The 24,618-nt window shown below is 46.0% G+C and overlaps 1 protein-coding gene across 5 annotated transcripts in view; it reads left to right on the top strand.

Annotated features, from left to right (window-relative positions):
* Positions 1-24,618, top strand: part of LOC138268126 (cold-inducible RNA-binding protein B-like) — a 157,297-nt gene that overhangs the window by 115,248 nt on the left and 17,431 nt on the right. For 3 of the 5 annotated variants that reach the window (XM_069217530.1, XM_069217529.1, XM_069217528.1), the window contains exon 6: positions 15,455-15,522. In XM_069217530.1, the coding sequence (XP_069073631.1) occupies positions 15,455-15,515 (61 nt within the window). In that variant the 3' untranslated portion in view covers positions 15,516-15,522. The remainder of the gene's footprint in view (positions 1-15,454; positions 15,523-24,618) is intronic. The other 2 variants (XM_069217532.1, XM_069217531.1) reach the window with 2 other exon arrangements.

Genomic DNA, 24,618 nt, shown 5'->3' with positions numbered 1-24,618 from the left:
CCTAGCGTTGAAAACATTTCAACCCATCATAATCCACAAATACATTCTTGTCAAAACAGACAACATGACAACAATGTATTATCTAAACAAACAGGAGGGAACACACTCAACACAGCTGTGTCTCCTAGCACAAAAGATATGGCAGTGGGCGATTCACAACCACATTCTCCTAATAGCACAGTTTATTCCAGGGATCCAGAATCAACTAGCAGACAATCTCTCTCGAGATCATCAACAGGTACACGAATGGGAGATTGACCCCCAAATTCTAAACACTTATTTCCAAATTTGGGGAACACCTCAAATAGACCTATTTGCAACAAGAGAACGCAAAATGCCAAAACTTTGCATCCAGGTTCCCACACCGGCAGTCTCAAGGCAATGCTCTATGGACAAATTGGTCAGGGATATTTGCGTAAGCTTTTTCCCCTCTCCTTCCATATCTAGTAAACAGATTGAGTCAAAACAAACTCAAACTCATACTAATAGCACCTACATGGGCAAGACAACCTTGGTATACGACACTACTAGACCTGTCAGTAGGGCCTCATATCAAACTACCCAACAGACCAGATCTGTTAACACAGCACAAACAACAGATCAGGCATCCAAACCCAGCATCGCTGAATCTAGCAATCTGGCTCCTGAAATCCTAGAGTTTGGACACTTAAACCTCACACAAGAATGTATGGAGGTCATAAAACAAGCTAGAAGGCCATCCACTAGACACTGCTATGCAAGTAAATGGAAAAGATTTGTTTGCTACTGCCATAATAATCAAGTTCAACCATTACATGCATCTCCAAAGGACGTAGTAGGATACTTATTACATTTGCAGAAATCAAATCTGGCCTTCTCTTCCATAAAGATACATCTCGCAGCAATATCTGCATACCTACAGATTACCCATTCAACCTCACTGTTTAGAATTCCTGTCATTAAAGCGTTTATGGAAGGCCTAAAGAGAATTATACCACCAAGAACACCACCTGTTCCTTCATGGAACCTCAACATTGTCTTAACAAGACTCATGGGTCCACCTTTCGAACCCATGCATTCTTGCGAAATACAATACCTAACGTGGAAGGTTGCATTTCTCATTGCCATTACATCTCTAAGAAGAGTAAGTGAAATTCAGGCGTTTACTATACAAGAACCATTTATTCAAATACACAAAAATAAGGTAGTTCTAAGAACCAATCCAAAATTTTTACCAAAAGTAATCTCACCGTTCCACTTAAATCAAACAGTAGAACTACCAGTGTTCTTTCCACAGCCAGACTCAATAGCTGAAAGGGCGCTACATACATTAGACATTAAAAGAGCACTAATGTACTACATTGACAGAACAAAACTAATTAGGAAAACAAAACAACTATTTATTGCATTCCAAAAACCTCATACAGGAAACCCAATATCGAAACAAGGTATAGCCAGATGGATAGTTAAGTGCATCCAAACCTGCTACCTTAAAGCAAAAAGAGAGCTGCCCATTACACCAAAGGCACACTCAACCAGAAAGAAAGGCGCTACCATGGCCTTCTTAGGAAATATTCCAATGAACGAAATATGTAAGGCAGCAACATGGTCTACGCCTCACACATTTACTAAGCACTACTGTGTAGACATGCTATCTGCACAACAAGCCACAGTAGGTCAAGCTGTACTAAGAACTTTATTTCAAACTACTTCCACTCCTACAGGCTGAACCACCGCTTTTGGGGGGATAACTGCTTACTAGTCTATGCACAGCATGTGTATCTGCAGCTACACATGCCACCGAAGGGAAAATGTCACTTACCCAGTGTACATCTGTTCGTGGCATTAGTCGCTGCAGATTCACATGCGCCCACACGCCTCCCCGGGGGCCTGTAGCCGTTTGGAAGTAGTATTCAACATTTGTACATTTGTAAATATATGTTCGATGGCATCTGTCGCTGTAGATACGCATGTTTTGCATAGCTCGCCATCTGGTGTTGGGCCGGAGTGTTACAAGATGTTTTTCTTCGAAGAAGTCTTTCGAGTCACGGGACCGAGTGACTCCTCCTTTTGTCTCCATTGCGCATGGGCGTCGACTCCATCTTCGATTGTTTTTTTTCCGCCATCGGGTTCGGACGTGTTCCTGTCGCTCCGAGTTTCGGAACGGAAAGATAGCTAATTTCGGAAGATTTTCGTCTGTATTGTTGCGTTCGGGATCGGCGTAGTTAAATTCAACACCGCGTCTAAGATCGAAGAGCTCCGGTGCCCTTCGGGGTAATTTTTTCGATCCCCCGTCGGGGCCTGGTCGGCCCGACCGCGTGCAGAAGAACGCCGATGGAACGGACCCCGTTCCGTTTCTGTCCCAAATGCCACAATAAATACCCCTATACAGACCAACACTTGGTCTGCAACCTGTGCCTGTCACCTGAGCACAGTGAAGACACCTGCGAGGCCTGTCGTGCGTTCCGGTCCCGAAAAACACTCCGAGACCGTCGAGCCAGAGAACTTCAGATGGCGTTCGCGCCGACAGCCCACCGGGAGTTCGAGGAACAAGAAGAGGAGGGAACCTTTTCGATCCAAGAATCGGACTCCGAAGGATTCGACGATACACAAACCGTGAGTAAGATGTCGAAAACCACTCAGAAGAAGATTTACAAGGCCCAGGGGACGCCACTGCCACCAGGCCATGGCTCGACCCATAAATTCGGTGACCGACCGTCGGCACCGAAAAAGGCCCAAACAGTGCCGAGATCGTCCGACTCCGGTCGAGACACCGGCACGCAGCCTTCTCGGGACCGAGAAAGTGCTGGAGACAAGCATCGAGATACCGGTGTAGACACGGCTCGACGCCGAGACAGCGGCACCGAAGAAGATCGACGCCGAGAGGTTTCGGCCCCGAAAAAGAAAAAAGTCACCTCGGAGCCGAAAAAAGATGCAGACAGGGTTTCGGTGCCAAAACAAACTGCAACCGACCCAGTTTCAGGCTCTTATACAGAAGAGCACTCGCTAACCTCCCAAATGCAAAAGCATAGGTTTGAGGAAGAGCTACACTCAACTGATGTAGACCATACGCAAAAGCGTATTTTCATACAGCAGGGGACAGGAAAAATAAGCACCCTTCCCCCTATTAGAAGAAAGAGAAGATTGGAGTTCCAAACTGAACAAACACCACAAACAAAAGTGGTGAAAAAAGTTACCCCACCACCCTCTCCTCCACCTGTGATTAACGTCTCACCAGTGCAAACTCCATCACATTCCCCAGCTCACACCACCATGAGCCAGGGTGACCAAGATCAAGACGCATGGGACTTATACGACGCCCCAGTGTCAGATAACAGTCCGGAGGCATACCCTACGAAGCCATCTCCACCAGAGGACAGCACTGCGTATTCTCAAGTGGTGGCTAGAGCAGCACAATTTCACAATGTAAGCCTCCACTCAGAACAGGTCGAGGATGACTTTTTATTCAACACACTCTCCTCCACCCACAGCTCCTACCAAAGCCTGCCTATGCTCCCTGGTATGCTCCGGCACGCAAAAGAAATCTTTAAGGAGCCGGTCAAAAGTAGGGCAATCACACCAAGAGTGGAAAAAAAGTATAAGGCGCCTCCTACAGACCCGGCTTTCATCACTACACAGCTGCCACCAGACTCTGTTGTTGTAGGAGCAGCTAGGAAAAGGGCCAACTCCCACACATCTGGAGATGCACCACCCCCAGATAAAGAAAGCCGCAAGTTCGATGCAGCTGGTAAGAGAGTCGCAGCACAAGCTGCAAACCAGTGGCGCATCGCTAACTCCCAGGCACTACTTGCGCGCTATGACAGAGCCCATTGGGATGAGATGCAACATCTCATTGACCATCTGCCCAAGGACCTACAAAATAGGGCAAAACAAGTGGTTGAGGAGGGACAGACCATTTCCAACAACCAAATCCGCTCCTCCATGGACGCTGCAGATACAGCTGCACGGACAATTAATACATCTGTAACTATCAGAAGGCATGCATGGCTCCGAACGTCTGGATTTAAACCAGAGATTCAGCAAGCAGTTCTCAATATGCCTTTTAACGAAAAAGAACTGTTCGGTCCAGAAGTGGACACAGCGATTGAGAAACTCAAAAAAGACACGGTCACTGCTAAAGCCATGGGCGCACTCTACTCCCCGCAGAGCAGAGGGAATTACAGCACATTCCGTAAAACACCCTTTAGAGGGGGGTTTCGGGGTCAGAGCACACAAGCCAGCACCTCACAGGCAACACCGTCCAGTTACCAGGGACAGTACAGAGGAGGTTTTCGGGGACAATATAGAGGAGGGCAATTCCCTAGGAATAGAGGAAAATTTCAAAGCCCCAAAACCCCTACTACTAAGCAGTGACTCACATGTCACTCACCCCCTCCACACAACACCAGTGGGGGGAAGAATAAGTCATTATTACAAAGCATGGGAGGAAATCACTACAGACACTTGGGTTCTAGCAATTATCCAACATGGTTATTGCATAGAATTTCTACAATTCCCTCCAAACATACCACCAAAAGCACAAAATTTGACAAAACATCATTCCAGTCTCCTGGAGATAGAAGTGCAGGCACTATTGCAAAAGAATGCAATCGAATTAGTGCCAAACACACAAATAAACACAGGAGTTTACTCACTGTACTTTCTGATACCAAAGAAGGACAAAACGCTGAGACCAATCCTAGACCTCAGAATAGTGAATACATTCATCAAATCAGACCACTTTCACATGGTCACACTACATGAAGTATTACCATTGCTAAAACTACATGACAACTTTAGACCTCAAGGACGCGTATTTCCATATACCAATACACCCATCGCACAGGAAATACCTAAGGTTTGTATTCAAAGGAATACATTACCAATTCAAGGTACTGCCTTTCGGATTAACAACCGCACCAAGAGTCTTTACCAAATGTCTAGCAGTAGTCGCTGCACACATCAGAAGGCAGCAAATACATGTGTTCCCATATCTAGACGACTGGCTAATCAAGGCCCATTCGTTAATAGAGTGCTCAAATCACACAAATCAGATCATACAAACCCTCTTCAAACTAGGGTTCACCGTCAACTTCACGAAATCCAACATTCTGCCGTGCAAGGTACAACAATACCTAGGAGCCATAATAGACATAACAAAAGGAGTAGCCACTCCAAGTCCCCAAAGAATTCAAAATTTCAACACCATCATACAACGCATGTATCCAACACAAAAGATACAAGCAAAGATGATATTACAACTCCTAGGCATGATGTCTTCATGCATAGCCATTGTCCCAAACGCAAGACTGCACATGAGGCCCTTACAACAGTGCCTAGCATCACAGTGGTCTCAAGCACAGGGTCATCTTCTAGATCTGGTGTTAATAGACCGCCAAACTTACCTCTCGCTTCTGTGGTGGAACAACATAAATTTAAACAAAGGGCGGCCTTTCCAAGACCCAGTGCCACAATACGTAATAACAACAGATGCTTCCATGACAGGGTGGGGAGCACACCTCGATCAACACAGCATACAAGGACAATGGAACGTACATCAAACAAAACTGCATATAAATCACCTAGAACTTCTAGCAGTTTTTCAAGCACTAAAAGCTTTCCAACCAATAATAGTTCACAAATACATTCTCGTCAAGACAGACAACATGACAACAATGTATTATCTAAACAAGCAAGGGGGGACGCACTCCACGCAGTTAAGCCTGCTAGCACAAAACATTTGGCGTTGGGCAATTCACAACCAAATTCGCCTAATAGCACAATTTATACCAGGGATCCAAAATCAACTCGCAGACAATCTCTCTCGAGATCACCAACAGGTCCACGAATGGGAAATTCACCCCCAAATTCTGAACACCTATTTCAAACTCTGGGGAACACCTCAAATAGACTTGTTTGCGACGAAGGAGAACGCAAAATGCCAAAACTTCGCATCCAGATACCCACACAAACAGTCCCAAGGCAATGCCCTATGGATGAACTGGTCAGGGATATTTGCTTATGCTTTTCCTCCTCTCCCTCTCCTTCCTTACCTGGTAAACAAACTCAGTCAAACCAAACTCAAACTCATATTAATAGCACCAACTTGGGCAAGGCAACCTTGGTACACAACGCTGCTAGACCTATCAGTAGTACCCCACATCAAATTGCCCAACAGGCCAGATCTGTTGACACAACACAACCAAAAGATCAGACACCCAGATCCAGCATCGCTGAATCTAGCAATCTGGCTCCTGAAATCCTAGAATTCGGGCACTTACAACTTACCCAAGAATGTATGGAAGTCATAAAGCAAGCCAGAAGGCCATCCACCAGGCACTGCTATGCAAGTAAATGGAAGAGGTTTGTTTGCTACTGCCATATTAATCAAATACAACCATTACACACAACTCCAGAACATGTAGTGGGTTACTTGCTTCACTTACAAAAATCTAACCTGGCTTTCTCTTCCATTAAAATACACCTTGCAGCAATATCTGCATACCTGCAGACTACCTATTCAACTTCCCTATATAAGATACCAGTCATTAAAGCATTCATAGAGGGCCTTAGGAGAATTATACCACCAAGAACACCACCTGTTCCTTCATGGAACCTAAATGTTGTCCTAACTAGACTTATGGGTCCACCTTTTGAACCCATGCACTCCTGCGAAATACAGTTCCTAACCTGGAAGGTTGCATTTCTCATCGCCATTACTTCCCTAAGAAGAGTAAGCGAGATTCAGGCGTTTACAATACAAGAACCTTTTATACAACTACACAAGAATAAGGTCGTCCTAAGGACTAATCCTAAATTTTTGCCAAAGGTTATTTCACCGTTCCATCTAAATCAAACAGTGGAACTTCCAGTGTTCTTTCCACAACCAGATACCGTAGCTGAAAGGGCACTACATACATTAGATGTCAAAAGAGCATTAATGTATTACATTGACAGAACAAAGAACATCAGAAAGACTAAACAACTATTTATTGCATTTCAAAAACCTCATGCAGGAAACCCAATATCAAAACAAGGTATAGCCAGATGGATAGTTAAATGCATCCAAATCTGCTACCTTAAAGCTAAACGACAGCTGCCCATTACACCAAGGGCACACTCAACCAGAAAGAAAGGTGCTACCATGGCCTTTCTAGGAAACATCCCAATGCAAGAAATATGTAAGGCAGCCACATGGTCTACGCCTCACACATTCACCAAGCACTACTGTGTAGACGTGTTATCCGCACAACAAGCCACAGTAGGTCAAGCCGTATTAAGAACATTATTTCAAACTACTTCCACTCCTACAGGCTGAGCCACCGCTTTTGAGGAGATAACTGCTTACTAGTCTATGCAAAACATGCGTATCTACAGCGACAGATGCCATCGAACTGAAAATGTCACTTACCCAGTGTACATCTGTTCGTGGCATCAGTCGCTGTAGATTCGCATGTGCCCACCCGCCTCCCCGGGAGCCTGTAGCAGTTTGGAAGTTACCTTCAACTATTTGTATATGTATCATCTCAACCTTAAATAGGTACATACTTAGTCACTCCATTGCATGGGCACTATTACTACAATTCAACTCCTACCTCACCCTCTGCGGGGAAAAACAATCGAAGATGGAGTCGACGCCCATGCGCAATGGAGACAAAAGGAGGAGTCACTCGGTCCCGTGACTCGAAAGACTTCTTCGAAGAAAAACAACTTGTAACACTCCGGCCCAACACCAGATGGCGAGCTATGCAAAACATGCGAATCTACAGCGACTGATGCCACGAACAGATGTACACTGGGTAAGTGACATTTTCATACCTTAACCTTTATTCTGTACATACTTATTCATTCCATTGCATGGGCACTATTACTAACATACACAACTCCTACCTCACCCTCTGCGGGGAAAACAATCGAAGATGGAGTCGACGCCCATGCGCAATGGAAACAAAGAGGAGGAGTCCCTCGGTCTCGTGACTCGAAAAGACTTCTTCGAAGAAAAACAACTTGTAACACTCCGACCCAACACCAGACGGCGGACTATGCACAGCATGTGAATCTGCAGCGACTAATGCCACGAACAGATGTACACTGGGTAAGTGACATTTTTTCTTCCTTCTCACAGAAAATACTTAAGGTTTGTAATACACGGCGTACACTATCAATTCAAAGTGTTACAGTTCGGGATAACAACAGCCCCAAGGGTATGCACAAAATGCCTTGCAGTGGTAGCCGCTCACATAAGGGGACAGTACATGCACGTATTCCCATACTTACACGACTGGCTAATAAAAACCAACACTCAACAACAGTGTCTTCTTCACATGCAATACGTTATAGAAACTCTACACAAACTAGGATTTTCTATAAATTACCAGAAATCACATCTGCAACCATCCCAAATAAAACAATACTTGGGAGCAACACTCAACACACAAAAAGCGATTGCCACTCCAAGTCCACAAAGGGTCCAAGTGTTCCAAAATATAACATCAAACATACAGCCAAACCAACACTACCAAGTAAGGTTTGTAATGAAACTTCTAGGCATGATGTCTTCATGCATAGCCATTGTCCCAAACGCGAGATTACACATGCGGCCCTTACAACAGTGCCTAGCAAAACAATGGACACAAGCACAGGGTCAACTCCAAGATCTAGTGTTGGTAGACCGCCAGACACACTTCTCGCTTCAATGGTGGAACCCTATAAATTTAAACCAAGGGCGGCCATTCCAGGACCCAGTGCCTCAAGACGTGATCACAACAGATGCTTCCATGATGGGGTGGGGAGCACACCTCAACCAGCACAGCATACAGGGACAATGGGACAATCAACAAAAACAACTCCACATAAATCATATAGAACTGTTGGCAATGTTTCTAGCATTAAAAGCATTTCAACCACTAATAGCCCACAAACACATTCTTGTCAAAACCGACAACATGACGACGATGTATTACCTCAACAAACAAGGAGGGACACACTCGTCACAACTGTGTCTCTTAGCGCAAAAAATGTGGCATTGGGCTATTCACGATCACATTCGCCTGATAGCACAATACATCCCAGGCATTCAGAACCAGTTGGCCGACAATCTCAGTCGATATCACCAACAAACACACGAATGGGAAATTCATCCCCAGATTCTACAAGATCACTTCTACCACTGGGGGACACCAAACATAGATCTGTTTGCAACAAAAGAAAACGCAAAATGCCAAAACTTCGCGTCCAGATACCCACACCCTCAGTCCAAGGGCAATGCTCTATGGATCAGCTGTTAAGGGATATTTACTTATGCTTTTCCCCCTCTCCTGCTCATTCCTTTTCTGGTCAACAAACTAAGTCAAAACAAACTCAAACTAATACTCATAGCGCCAGCGTGGGCTCACCAACCGTGGTACACCACACTGTTGGACTTCTCGGTAGTTCCACACATCAAACTACCAAACAGACCAGATCTGTTAACACAACACAAACAACAGATCAGACACCCGAATCCAGCATCGCTCAACCTAGCAATCTGGCTCCTGAAATCTTAGAATTCGGATATCTAAACCTCTCAAGAGAGTGTATGGAGGTCATTAAACAAGCAAGAAAACCCACAACAAGGCATTGTTAAGCTATTAAATGGAAAAGGTTTGTTTTCTACTGCCAGGCTAATCAAATTACGCCGCTAAACGCCTCCATACAAAACATTGTAAGTTATTTACTACACTTACAAAAAGCAAATCTTGCTTTTTCTTCCATTAAAATCCATCTCACTGCAATATCTGCTTATTTTCAGGTTACACATACAAAATCGCTTTTTAGAATCCCAGTTATCAAAGCCTTTATGGAGGGACTAAAAAGAATCATACCCCCAAGAACACCACCAGTACCTTTGTGGAATCTTAATATTGTACCAACACGACTCATGGGTCCACCATTTGAACCCATGCATTCGTGTCAAATCCAATTCTTGACTTGGAAAGTAGCCTTTTTAATAGCCATCACATCACTTCGAAGAGTTGAAGAGTGAAATACAAGCATTTACTATTCAAGAACCCTTTATACAAATACATAAACATAAAGTGGTTCTCCGTACAAATCCAAAATTCTTACCAAAGGTTATATCATCATTCCATCTAAGCCAAACTGTGGAACTCCCAGTCTTCTTTCCACAACCAGAATCAATAGCAGAAAGGGCACTGCATACATTAGACAATAAAAGAGCGCTAATGTATTACATTGACAGAACAAAACAATTCCGAAAAACAAAACAATTATTTGTAGCTTTCCAAAAACGTCACGCAGGTAACCCTATATCCAAACAAGGCATTGCCAGATGGATTTTCAAATGTATTCAGACCTGTTACCTTAAAGCTAAGGGAGAATTACCCATTACTCCAAGGGCACATTCCACTAGGAAAAAAGGCTCCACAATGGCTTTTCTTGGAAATATACCAATGACAGAGATTTGTAAGGCAGCCATCTGGTTTACGCCCCATACATTCACTAAGCATTACTGTGTAGATGTGTTAGCAACACAACAAGCCACAGTAGGACAGGCTGTACTGAGAACACTATTTCAGACAACTTCAACTTCTACAGGCTGACCACCACTTTTGGGGAGATTACTGCTTTGTAGTCTATGCACAGCATGTGTATCTGCAGCTACACATGCCATCGAACGGAAAATGTCACTTACCCAGTGTACATCTGTTTGTGGCATTTTGCGCTGCAGATTCACATGTGCCCTCCCACCTCCCCGGGAGCCTGTAGCCGTTTTAGTTGCATGTAAATTGTAAATATGTAAATAAACATTCCTTTGATACACAATATGTACATACACTTTGTAAGGAAATGGCTCCTTGGCATGGTTACCCCTGACTTTTTGCCTTTGCTGATGCCAAGTTATGATTTGAAAGTGTGTTGAGGCCTGCTAATCAGGCCCCAGCACCAGTGTTCTTTCCCTAACCTGTACCTTTGTTTCCACAATTGGCACACCCTAGCATCCAGGAAAGTCCCTTGTAACTGGTACCTCTGGTACCAAGGGCCCTGATGCCAGGGAAGGTCTCTAAGGGCTGCAGCATGTCTTATGCCACCCTGGAGACCCCTCACTCAGCACAGACACACTGCTTGCCAGCTTGTGTGTGCTAGTGGGGATAAAACGACTAAGTCGACATGACACTCCCCTCAGGGTGCCATGCCAACCTCACACTGCCTATAGGTATAGATAAGGCCCCCCACTAGCAGGCCTTACAGCCCTAAGGCAGGGTGCACTATACCATAGGTGAGGGCATAAGTGCATGAGCACTATGCCCCTACAGTGTCTAAGCAAAACCTTAGACATTGTAAGTGCAGGGTAGCCATAAGAGTATATGGTCTGGGAGTCTGTCATGCACGAACTCCACAGCACCATAATGGCTACACTGAAAACTGTGAAGTTTGGTATCAAACTTCTCAGCACAATAAATGCACACTGATGCCAGTGTACATTTTATTGTAACATACACCCCAGAGGGCACCTTAGAGGTGCCCCCTGAAACCTTAACCGACTACCAGTGTAGGCTGACTAGTTTTAGCAGCCTGCCACACACCAGACATGTTGCTGGCCACATGGGGAGAGTGCCTTTGTCACTCTGTGGCTAGTACCAAAGCCTGTACTGGGTGGAGGTGCTTCTCACCTCCCCCTGCAGGAACTGTAACACCTGGCGGTGGCTCACCCCCTTTGTTACAGCACCCCAGGGCACTCCAGCTAGTGGAGTTGCCCGCCCCCTCCGACCACGGACCCACTTTTGGTGACAAGGCCGGAGGAGATAATGAGAAAAACAAGGAGTCGTCACTGGCCAGTCAGGACAGCCCCTAAGGTGTCCTGAGCTGAGGTGACTCTGACTTTTAGAAATCCTCTATCTTGCAGATGGAGGATTCCCCCAGTAGGGATAGGGATGTCCCCCCCTCCCCTCAGGGAGGAGGCACAAAGAGGGTGTAGCCACCCTCAGGGCTAGTAGCCATTGGCTACTAACCCCCCAAACCTAAACACAGCAAGATAGATTCCTGCAACCTAAGACGAAGGAGGACTGCTGATCTGAAAGCCTGCAGAGAAGACGGAGACACCAACTGCTTTGGCCCCAGCTCTACCGGCCTGTCTCCTTACTGCAACAAAGAAGCAACTTTGAAACAACACACGTTTCCCGCCGGAAGCGTGAGACTTTGCACTCTGCACCCGACGTCCCCGGCTCGACTTGTGGAGAACAAACACAACAGGGAGGACTCCCCGGCGATGGCGAGACCGCGAATAGCCAGAGTTGACCCCCCTGCGCCCCCACATCAACGCCTGCAGAGGGAATCACGAGGCTCCCACCTGACCGCGACTGCCTGCTTCAAAGACCCGACGCCTGGTAAAGACACTGCACCCGCAGCCCCCAGGACCTGAAGGATCCGACCCCCAGGTGGCCCTCTCCCTTGCCCAGGTGGTGGCTACCCCGAGGAGCACCCCCCTTGCCTGCCTGCATCGCTGAAGAGACCCCTTGGTCTCCCATTGAAACCTATTGTGCACCCGGCCGCCCCCGTGCTGCTGAGGGTGTACTTTTTGTGCTGACTTGTGTCCCCCCCGGTGCCCTACAAAACCCCCCTGGTCTGCCCTCCGAAGACGCGGGTACTTACCTGCTGGCAGACTGGAACCGGGGCACCCTCTTCTCCATTGAAGCCTATGCGTTTTGGGCACCACTTTGACCTCTGCACCTGACCAGCCCTGAGCTGCTGGTGTGGTAACTTTGGGGTTGCCCTGGACCCCGACGGTGGGCTACCTTGGACCTAACTTTGAACCCTGTAGGTGGTTTACTTACCAACAAATTTAAGAAACACTTACCTCCCCCAGGAACTGTTGAAAATTGCACTGTCTAGTTTTAAAATAGCTATTTGCCATTTGTGTGAAAACTGTATTTGCTATTTTGCTAATTCAAAGTTCTTAAAGTTCCTAAGTGAAATACCTTTCATTTAAAGTATTACTTGTAAATCTTGAACCTGTGGTTCTTAAAATAAACAAAGAAAATATATTTTTCTATACAAAAACCTGTTGGCCTGGAATTGTCTCTGAGTGTGTGTTCCTCATTTATTGCCTGTGTGTGTACAACAAATGCTTAACACTACCCTCTGATAAGCCTAGTGCTCGACCACACTACCACAAAATAGAGCATTAGAATTATCTCTTTTTGCCACTATCTTACCTCTAAGGGGAACCCTTGGACTCTTTGCATGCTATTTCTTACCTTGAAATAGTACATACAGAGCCAACTTCCTACACATTTCTACTCCATTGCATGGGCACCTCTAGTATCCTTACTTTACCAACTCCTACCTCACCCTTTGCAGGGAAAACAATCTAAGATGGAGTCGACACCCATGCGCAATGGAGCCGAAAGGGAGGACCCACTTGGTCCCGTGACTCTAAAAGACTTCTTCGAAGAAAAACAACTTGTAACACTCCGAGCCCAACACTAGATGGCAGGATAATGCACAGCATGTGAATCTGCAGCGCAACATGCCACGAACAGATGTACACTGGGTAAGTGACATTATATATATATATATATATATATATATATATATATATATATATATATATATATACATATACACACACGTACTCCTTACCTCACCTGCCTGCGCGAAGGACTCGATGCCCATGCGCAGTATCACCAAGAGCAGGAGTCCTCGATCTCGTGATTCAGATTCTTCAAACAAAAACAACTTTTAACACTCCGAACCCAACACTAGATAGCGAACTTATGCAAATCATGTGAATCTGCTGCACGACATGCCATGAGCATATGTTTACTGGATAAGTAACATTTTCCTTTTTTAACTCATGTTGAATACTTTGAGTTTTTTTTTACTGGTTGTCTCAAATTTATTGAGCAGTGTTAAAAGGTGTTTTTCTATCACTGTGCCTTACCTTTTTGTGAAAGGTCTTTAATGTAGAAGGAAGATAGCTTCCACAGACCCGCACAAAATTGTGTGGTATGTCCCCTGGTTTCACATTCAAATGAAAAGTGTGAATTTTGCCATAAAATGTCCTTGTGGGCCTGACAGACACTCCAAAGACTCAAAAGGCAAGAAGGGAGGATCTGTGATTGACTTTCTGTCAACCCTGCATATGGACTTGGAGAATTGCGAGAGGCTCCTCATCCTCCAGCTGCTGAAACTTCCAAAAGCCCAGGAGGACTGCTAGCTTTTACCCCAGCACAAGGAACTCCATTGTAGAAGCGCAGCTACTCCCCTGCGGCCTTGCAGGCACTGAAGAACCGCTAAAGAGGACTCTGGATCGCCAAAGCCACTGCCGGACAGCACCACTGCTCACAAGCCTCCCAGCCTGGGTCAGTGGGCCGGCAGTGCCAAACTGGTCACCAGCCTCTCCAGTAACAGTCTATTCTGGGTTTCCCCACTGCCTGCAGCCTCTTTCTGCAGTCCTCCCCTCAACCGCCTCTGGTGATGGTAACCCTGGCCGTCCTCTGCTCCTGGACACCCCGGGCCAAGAAGAAGCGGACCACTGGTGTCAACGCAGCCCCCAGGCTCATGAGACTTGAGCCCAGTTCCTGGTTTACCCAGACGGGTTGCCCAGTTCATGCCTGCAGCCTGTTCTGTGGTCCCAGCTTGACTGTCACGGGTGACTGACACCCTATAGTCCGAGAATCCTCTGCACCTGGATGCCCCGGACCAAGTAAAGGACGACTCCTTGTATCCGTATGTCCCCGAGCATCTCAAGACTTGAGCCCACTCCGTGGTTCACTCAAACAGGATGGCTAGACCTGGCCTGCAGCCTCTTCCACAGTGACCAATCTCCCTAGGAATGCATTGGGCACCCAGTGCAGTTTTTCACTCTGCTCCCGGCTACACCGTGCCACTTAGGCCATGGACCCTCGCCCACTACTCACTTTAAACCCTGGAAATTAGTCCTGTAAGTCGCTGTACTTGACCTGTTTGCTGACTTTGCTTTCCTCCTATAGGTTGACATTGAAGAACTCTGAAATTGCACCGTGTCCATTTATGCAAGTGAAAGTTTTAATGCCTTGTAATGAAGTTCTTGGTTTCAAAGTGTGTATGTGTGTGTATATATATATATGTTATTTTTAGGGTTGAGCTTGCAAAGCGCTCTGTCCCTGTTGTAATCTCTCCGAGGGCTTTAAACCACACCCATGTCACGCCCATCAGTTTGGTTGGTTCTTGGGTTTGCCTTTTAAAATTTGCTTGATTTCATTAGTGAAAGGAATGCTAGTTTACATTTTCATAGATGTGCTAGGTATAATTAGCAGCCAGTAAAGTGCTTCGGTAATATTGTGTGCTGTAGCTTTATTGTTGGGATTTTGTCTGACAGTTGAGGGCTGCATAATATCACGCTTAAAGTACATTGTTAGACTTCACTTTGCTAGGAATTAGTGTCTACAGTCCTTCTTTGGCTTTTTCTCATCTAACTTGTCTTTCTCCTCAGCAGGGGCAGGAGTGGTGGCTATGACCGATCTGGAGGATCCTACAGAGACAGTTATGAATAGCATGTAGGTAAGTCCAAGCTCAATGCTTTCGTTGTACCACATGGCACTCCCCAACATCTAGCAATGTCGGTCTCCGAGACACACCACGTACGAAGCCATAATCAGTGCATTGAATGCTTTACGCTCTCCATCTTCAGTGGAAGTCTCGAACAGTTTATGCAGTATAGCAGTAATCCAGGCTTTTATTGCGTTTCTCTTTTAAGTACATGGGATACTTGATTAAATATGCATATGGCTAAAATCTCCTGCTCCAAGAATCAATGCATATTTAAGAGTGCCTGACTGAACGCTGCCCTGCATAGATGAACCTATATAAAAATCCAAGACCTTTCCCAACTTAGCAAATGCCCCATTTACTAGCCTTTACTAATAAGTAAATAAAAGTCCTGCTACTCAAAGTGGAATCCGATCTCTTCCAAGGATGACTTAATTGGGCCTTTAGTCTTTCTACCACCATTACAGGCCAGTGAGCCTGGATCACTGCCCACAGTAGGCATTCTGTCATGAGGTCGAACCTCCTTTCCAGTGTAATACAGGTGAGGTTCTGGAATGTCGGCCTTTACACCCCCGTTCAGCCCAACACCATTGCAAAATTACTTTATAAAAGGGAAGTATGCTTTTAGGTGGGTAATCTGCAGGTCTGTCTCAGTCCATAGTGGATGATGAGAAGGCTGCCTTTCACTCCTCTGCTTTGGGCTCTTACATGAGGACAGCTGCCCCATTAACACCTGCAGCTGCCTGGAAATTAATATGACCCCACCAGACCAAACTTAAGTTAAAAGGCATAATCGAGGGAGTCCAACCTAGCCGTAAGAAGTGCAAGCTGTGGGAAATGGGGAAATATATGTTCAATGGCATGTGTGGCTGTAGATAAATTCTCTGCATACTTCTGTCATCTAGTGTTGTGTTTGGATGTGTACAAGCTGTTTTTCTTTGAAGTCGTTGTGAGAGTCACAAGGTAAAGTGACCCCTTCTCTCGGTGATTCTATGCATGTGCTTCAATTCCAGTGTTAGATTGTTTTCTTTTTACCATCTGGTTTGGACGTGTTCTTCAGTGCTCCTGTTGAAGATTGTTTCGGCCTCCCTTCGGAACAACTTACAATCCCATATTTGTTGGTATTGTTTTTTGTTCACATCCCTTTCACATACAGCAAACACAGGAGCAGATCTCCCTTCGTCGGGGCGATGACTTCCATTCCCGGTCTTGACCAGTCTGGCCTTCATTATTTCAAAGCTCGGTACACATAAGAAATGCGCTGCTGATGGAACGGGGACCTTTTTCTCATTCCCAAAAAGGATGACTCCCTTCGCCCAATTCTAGATCTCAGACCACTAAGCCATTACATTCTGTCAACACTTTGATGTGGTTACTCTCCAAGATGTAAAACCACTGTAGGAAGCTGGCTCTGTATATACTATGTCAAAAAGGGATAGTGTGCACAGAGTCCAGGGTTTCCCCAAGAGGCTTGACAGAGGCAACAATAGATAATACTAATGCTCTATTTGTGGTAGTGTTGTCGAGCAGTTAGACTTATCGGAGGGTAGTGTTAAGCATTTGTTGTACACACAGAGACAATAAGAGAAACACACACTCAATGACTTACCTCCAGACCACAACTCCTTGTTTTTCCTAATCATCCCTTTTGGACTTTCTGCCAAAAGTGGGGGCTTGTCCGGGGTGGGCATCTCCACTAGTTGGAGTGCCCTGGGGCAGTGTAACACGAAGCCTGAGCCTTTGAGGCTCGCAATTCCTGCAGGGGAAGGTGTGAAGCACCTCCACCCAGGACAGGCTTTGTTTCTGACCACAGAGTGCACAAAGGCACTCACCCCATGTGGTCAGAAACTCACCTGGAAGTTTCAGGCTGGCACAGACTGGTCAGTCCTGCACTAGCAGTTGGGCTAACATACAGGGGGCATCTCTAAGATGCCCTCTGTGTGCATTTTTCAATAAATCCCACACTGGCATCAGCGTGGGTTTATTGTGCTGAGAAGTTTGATACCGATCTTCCCAGTATTCAGTGTAGCCATTATGGAACTGTGGAGTTCGCAATGACAAACTCCCAGACCATATACTGTTTATGGCTACCCTGCACTTACAATGTCTAAGAATATACTCAGACACTGTAGGGGTATATTGCTCATGCAGCTAGGCCCTCACCTCTGGTATAGTGCACCCTGCCTTAGGGCTGTAAAGCCTGCTAGAGGGGTGACTTACCTATGCCACAGGCAGTGATTTAGGGACCGGGCACCCTGAGGGGAGTGCCATGTCAACTTTGTTTTTTCTCCCCACCAGCACACACAAGCTGGCAGGCAGTGTGCCTGTGCTGAGTGAGAGGTTCCCTTGGGTGGCATAATACATGCTGCAGCCCTTAGCGACCTTCCCTTAGCGACAACTGGTGGGGGCAGCAGTATTGAGCAGACAGGGCTGGCTGAAATCTACCTCTTGGGTCCGAGGTACAAAGCAAAATACTTGACATGGCATATGATGGGGAATGCCTCTTCCGCAAGCATGTGGCTGAGATGTTACAATCTTTCAAGGCGGATACAGACATGGCCAAATCCCTAGGTACACTGAGTACAGAAGACTGACATTTCGAGGGGCTAGGAGCAAAGGAAGTTACTTCTTTCATGGTGGTTTCCAATCACATAGACAACAATACCAAACTGCTCAAACCGGTTTTCAACAGCAGTAGCAATACAGAATACCACCTACAGCTGTCCAAAGGGCATCCCACGAGTGGAAGAACCGCAGCCCCGGGGCAGAGGCACAGGCAGAAAACAATGACCACGCATTCATACCAGCTACCATCCCAACCTGTGTTTCAAAGATTGGAGACCGGATCACTTACCACATCCTTTAGTGGTCAAGGATAACATCAGACAAGTGGGTACTGGATATAGTATCCAGGGGACATACGCTAGAATTCGTCCAGAAGCCTCCAAATACCCTCCATCAGGGCCACCGCCTCCACAATTAAAACAGCTCCTTAAAGAAGTATGTTAAATGATACGCAAAGGGGCAATAGGAGCTCTTCAACTCTGCAGAGAGCGGGGATTCTGTTCCTGCTTTTTTCTGTTGAAAAAACCTTCGGGGGATTGATGCCCCATACTGGATTTGAGGGCCTTAAACAAGTTCCTGAAAAAACAAATGTTTTGTATGCTAATGCTTCAGGACATTCTATGCCTCTTAAACACAGGAGACCATATGACATCTCTAGACCTCCAAGATGCGTATTTCCATAACCCAATACATCAAAACCATCAGAAAGTTCTCAGGTTCAAGGTAGCTGGTATGCATCTACAGTTTCGAGTCCTACCATTCAGATTAAAATCGGCACCCAGAATTTTTACCAAAGTGCTGGCCTCAGTAGCGGCTCACCTATGTCAACTAGCGATACATATGTTTCCATATTTGGACGACTGGCTCATTAAGGCATCCACAAGAAATCAAGTGGTAAAGCACACATTGTTCAGTACTGCAGGCCTTACTATCAGTTATCGCAACTCACACTTCCATACCTCAAAGCAGCTGAATTTCCTAGGAGTGACACCGAATACTATCCAAAGCAAGGCATTTCCATCTCGAGAGACAACAAAATATTTCCAAAATGCCTCAAAAGCTATCAACAAAAAAGTTTTTCAGTTCGGAATTACAAATCATTCAAGGGAATGATTTCCTCATGTATTACACTGCTCCCAAATTGCTGCCTGCAAATGCTACCTCTACAGGAGCAATTAAAGACTAAGGCCCTTATTCTAAGTCTGGCGGGCGGCGGAGGCCGCCCGCCAGACTTCCCCCCTCTCCAGAGACCGCGGAGGGTATTCCAAGTTTTCCCCTGGGCTGGCGGGCGGCCGCCAAAAGGCCGCCCGCCAGCCCAGGGGAAAACAACCTTCCCACGATGAAGCCGGCTCGTAATCGAGCCGGCGGAGTGGGAAGGTGCGACGGGTGCTACTGCACCCGTCGCGTATTTCACTGTCTGCTATGCAGACAGTGAAATACTAGCGGGGCCCTCTTACGGGGGCCCCTGCAGTGCCCATGCCATTGGCATGGGCACTGCAGGGGCCCCCAGGGGCCCCGCGACACCCCCTACCGCCATCCTGTTCCTGGCGGGCGAACCGCCAGGAACAGGATGGCGGTAGGGTGTGTCAGAATCCCCAAGGCGGCGCAGCGGGAAACTGGCGGGAGACCGCCAGTTGTCCCGGTCCGACCGCGGCGTTACCGCCGCGGTCGGAATGCCCAAGGGAGCACCGCCGGCCTGTCGGCGGTGCTCCCGCCCCCGTTGACCCTGGCGGTTCTGTACCGCCAGGGTCATAATGAGGCCCTAAATGGCTCCAAGTGAATGGCTCCATCGAGCGAATTCAGATCACATCGGAAATGAAAGCTGCCATGTCTTGGTGGAAAAAGCAGTCAAACCTATCCAGGGGCTACAATTTCTACAACAAGTGCCAAAATACATAATAACGACAGATGTCTTGCTGGAAGGCTGGGGTGCCCACCTTCAAGATCTACAGATAAGTGGGAACTGGACACAAAAGGACAAACAGCTTCACATAAACCAACTGGAGGTGAAAGCAATAGATCTGGCACTGATGGCTTTCTTACCAAAAATACAAAACTCAAAAATTCTCATCAGAACGGACAATACCACAAGTATGTTTCACCTGAACAAACAGGGCGGCACAAAGTCCTTGGAGCTTTTCAAGTCAGGCTCAGAGCATTTGGGAATGGGCCATAGAGACCCAAATTTCTCTGAAAGCATAACACGTTTCAGGACAAGCCAACCTCCTAGTGGACTCTTTGAGCAGGACAATCATCCCGTATTACGAGTGGGAACTCTATCAACAGGTTCTAAATCAGCTTTTCCAGAAGTAGGGCAAGCCGAATCTGGATGTTTTTGCCACATACGAGAACAAGAAATGCCCATATTATGCAAGCTAGCATCCCCAAAAAGGGTTGTGGGGAAATGCTTTTTTGATGAGATGGCCAGGAATTTTATGCTTAAGCTTTTCCCCCGATTTCCCCAGAGTGTTAAGCAAAATGAAAGCAGAGGGATGTCTACTCCTAGTGGCACAAAGGTGGCCCAGACTGATATGGTTCACAGAACTCCTTCTGTATTCGGAGCAACCACATGTTCTACTCAGACACCAGCCCTACTGACCATGCACCAGGGCCAAGTCAGGCATCCGAATCCTTCATCTCAATACTTATCAGCCTGGCTCCTGAGTTCAATGAATACTCCACCTTGAGCATTTAATCGGAATGTAGAGAAATATTAGCCAGAGAGGACACCACCAGTAAGACCTATAAACTTAAATGGAAGTGTTTCTGGTGTGTTAAGGAAGGAGTTCATCCTATGACGTTACCTCAGGAACAAATACTTCCTTATTTATTACATTTAGCAAAATCCGTTCTTTCTTATTCCTTGATAAGAGTACATGTGGCGGCAATGTCAAGATTCCGATGCTCTCAGCAGACCTCCTCGCTATATTCTGCCAGGATTGTAAAACAATTCATCAAGGGCCTTTTTAGAGGGTTTCCACCGGTGCGTAAACCTTCAGTTATGGTTATTAAACATAGTGTTAGGACACCTCATGAAGCCTCCTTTTGAGGCAATCCACAGGTCACAGTTCAAATTCATCTCTTGGAAGACATCGCTTTTACTAGCTCTCACATCAGCAAAAAAAAGTGAGTGACATGCATGCCTTCACTCCAAATGGTGTTATACTAAGAACAAACTCTAAGTATATACCAAAAGTACCATCAAACTTCCATGTAAATGAGCCAGTGGTTTTAGCTTTTTTTCCTAACCCACAAATGGCTGTGGAGAAAGCGCTGCATTAACTAGATGTTTACAGTTTTATCTTAAATAAACACAAAGCATTAGAAAATGGGACCAGCTATGAAGATAGAAGAAAAGGCTCTGCGATATCTAAGCAGACCATTGCCGGTGGATCACATTAGCTATACAGTTGTCATGCCCAGGCAGGGAAGCCGCTGCGCAGTAGGGTTAAAGCCCACTCTGCCAGAGCGGTAGCCACATGCGCAGCTCTCTTCGCAGGAGTGCCCTGCAACACATTTGCAGAGCAGCAGAATGGTCCAGCCGGTATACATTTTACAAAGCACTACTGCCTGGGCGAGACAAACCAAACGACAGCCGCCACTCAAGCAGTGCTGAGATTTATTTCATAAGGTGAGCCTCTCTGCTTATCCCACCTGCCACTTAATAGGTATGCGATCAATACATTCCTAATGTTATTCTTGTCATTATTATTGTTATGGTTATTCTTGTCATTCTCAATACATATGTATATTGCTTTCTAATATTAGCTGAATGTAGCATCATGGATGTTACGTTTAGAATAAATGATATTACTGCTTGCGACTCTATTTCAAGCATGTGAATCTATGAAAGATCCAATACTGGAGAAGAAAATTGGTTACCTACCTGTAACTATACTTCTTCAGTATTGATATCTTTCATAGATTCACATGTGACCCACCCTTCTCCCCTCAGAGGCTCCCCTTAATTCTAAGACTATGTACTTCCCACTCGTCCTAGAAAATATGAGGGAAACCGCCTCTGTTGGGAGTGTTCTAAAGGGTGCTATTGGTTGTAGCTCAGATTTGGTTATTTTTTTATAAAAGAGCATGGATAGGCTATAACAGTGTCTGTATGGGCCATTGAGGCCTAGTGTAAACACCTAATGCTATGTATGTTTAAGGTTACCGTGGGACTCCCACCTCGAAGACGGGGATGATTCAGGCATGTGAATCTATGAAAGATACCAATACTGGAGAACTATAGTTACAGGTAAGTAACCAATTTTCTTTTTGGTGCACCTGCAGGGCAAGGATGTTTTAGTCCGGACGGACAACACAACAGTCATGTTTTATTTACAGAAACATGGGGTGGGGGAGACACTCCACAGTTGTTTCGACAGCCCAGACAATCTGGCATTGGGCAATTTGCCACCACATGCGGTTGCTAGTGGAACACCTCCTGGGGGGACAAACAGTGACCTTGTCTATCTACTCAGCAGGATGTGACAAGTCCACTAACGGAAACTCCACCCTCAAGTCCTGCAAAAATATTTTGATTGGTGGGGATTTCTGCAATTAGATCTGTTCTCAACAGCAAACAACTCAATGCTTCAACTTCCCCTCCAGCTCGCACATCCTTGATCCAAGGGCAATGCTCTATGGATAAATTGGTCAAGGACATTTCCCTGCACTTTTCCGCCTCTCCCTCTTTCCTTTTGTGGCGAGGAGGTCCAGGCAGTCCTCGCTCATACTTATTTTGGTGGCTGCCACTTGGGCACGACTACCATGGTCCACAACAATAATCAAACTTTCTTTAGTTCCCCACAAGAAGCTTCCCCCTACGCCTGGACCTTCTCACTCGGAACGTTGGAGAAACGGACACCCAAATCCCAAAGAACTCAACCTTGCAACTTGGCTTCCGAGGTCAGAGTTTAGATATTTACAATTGCCTCCAGAATGCATGACGATTCTTGAGGAAGCACTCAAACCCACAACCAGAGCATGCTGTGCTGCTAAATGGAAAAGGTTTGTTGTTTATTATCCAAACAAATTGATCCATTTAATGCAACTATTCAAAATATCTTTTGCTATTTGCTACATTTACAAACCTGTGGGTTAGCGTACAATTCAATACGACTGCACCTTGCTGCAATAGCAGTGTATCTACAAAACAGGCAATATTTAACATTGTTCAAAATTCTTGTTACTAAAGTATTTTAATGAAAAGGTATTAGGAGTAATTCCACCTAGGGTACCTCGAGCACCAACATGGAATCTTAACATTGGAATTACCAGCCTTATGGGACCGTCATTTGAACCCTCACAACTGTGCACTTCAGTTTCTCTCTTGGAAGGTAGCTTTTCTGGTAGCAATCACTTCACGAAGATGTGAGTGAGCTTGAGGCATTAATCTTACAAGAACCCTTCTTCCTTGTATATGCTTTTCAAATGTAACCTACAGATTTTTTTTTTATGACCCCCTTTAATAAAGATATGATAGTGTTTGTAGCGTGGCTGATACAGAGCATTCTGATGGATACACCTACCTGTGGATTCCTCACCTAAAGAATTCTCCCATCGCGCCAGCTTCGACGAAAATTTCTTCTAGCTCTGCACGTCGATGATGTCACAATTGCCCGACTCAATGCGACGCCGTATGACGTCATCTAGGCAATAAGAAGCCCTCGTTGACGTGCAGACGTCAGTTCCCTTTTTTCCGTGCCTTCGAATAACGGACCTCTGCATAATTCTACTAGTGGCCTTGGATGTTTGCAAGTTCCTTTTTCTTCTAAAGCCTCTTGAGTCAGTTGCGGTGACGACTCCTCTGCACATGGCACGGACTCCATTATGTGTTTTTTTTTTCCACCATTGGGTTGTGGTGTGCATCAGGTGGGCTCAGTTATCCGCATACCCGTTGTGTCCTTATCCTAGCGTTGCATCTGGGTCTTCCAAGCTCTGTTCTCATCCAAGAATGAATTGGAAAGAAGGCAAACCCTCGAGCACAGTAGTTGTAGTCTTGTTACGTTTGCCACCCTTTGGGGGCCCAGCACACTTCCAGGGTCATCTTCACCCGAGAATGCCACACGGGTAACAGAATGCACACCAATCCAATACGGTCTTTGCCACAGAACTGTGGACTTACCAACACAATGACGCCTGCTCCTTGTGCCTTGACTTCAGTCGGAGGGAGTTCCACTGGGTGCACAGCAACCTGATGCAGCAGGACCTTTCCAGCACCTCAATCATCTTCAGGTAAGCAGATTCACCCTGTGGCACACAGCTACAGGAGGAACACAGCCCCTTGTGGGCTCCTCCAGAGGGAAGAATGGATGTAGAGGTAACAGAAGCTCCAACAAGGGGCCTGCCGCTACCTAACCGCGCCCTGCATCACACCTGACCTATACCAGTTGTTGATAGGTACACAGACGAGTACTACAATAATGCAGCAGGGCTGTGCCTTGGACTGTATTCTGCCGCTCCCAACATCCGCCACCATCTCACAGGCTTAGCAAGAAGCATCTCTCTCTGCAAAGAGGTGTATGGACTTCTGCAAAAGAGCTG

This window comes from Pleurodeles waltl, chromosome 12 (assembly GCF_031143425.1).
Source record: "Pleurodeles waltl isolate 20211129_DDA chromosome 12, aPleWal1.hap1.20221129, whole genome shotgun sequence".
Classification (NCBI taxonomy): Eukaryota; Metazoa; Chordata; class Amphibia; order Caudata; family Salamandridae; genus Pleurodeles; species Pleurodeles waltl.
Note: the sequence above shows the minus strand (reverse complement) of the source record. Positions and strands in the feature narration are given on the sequence as shown.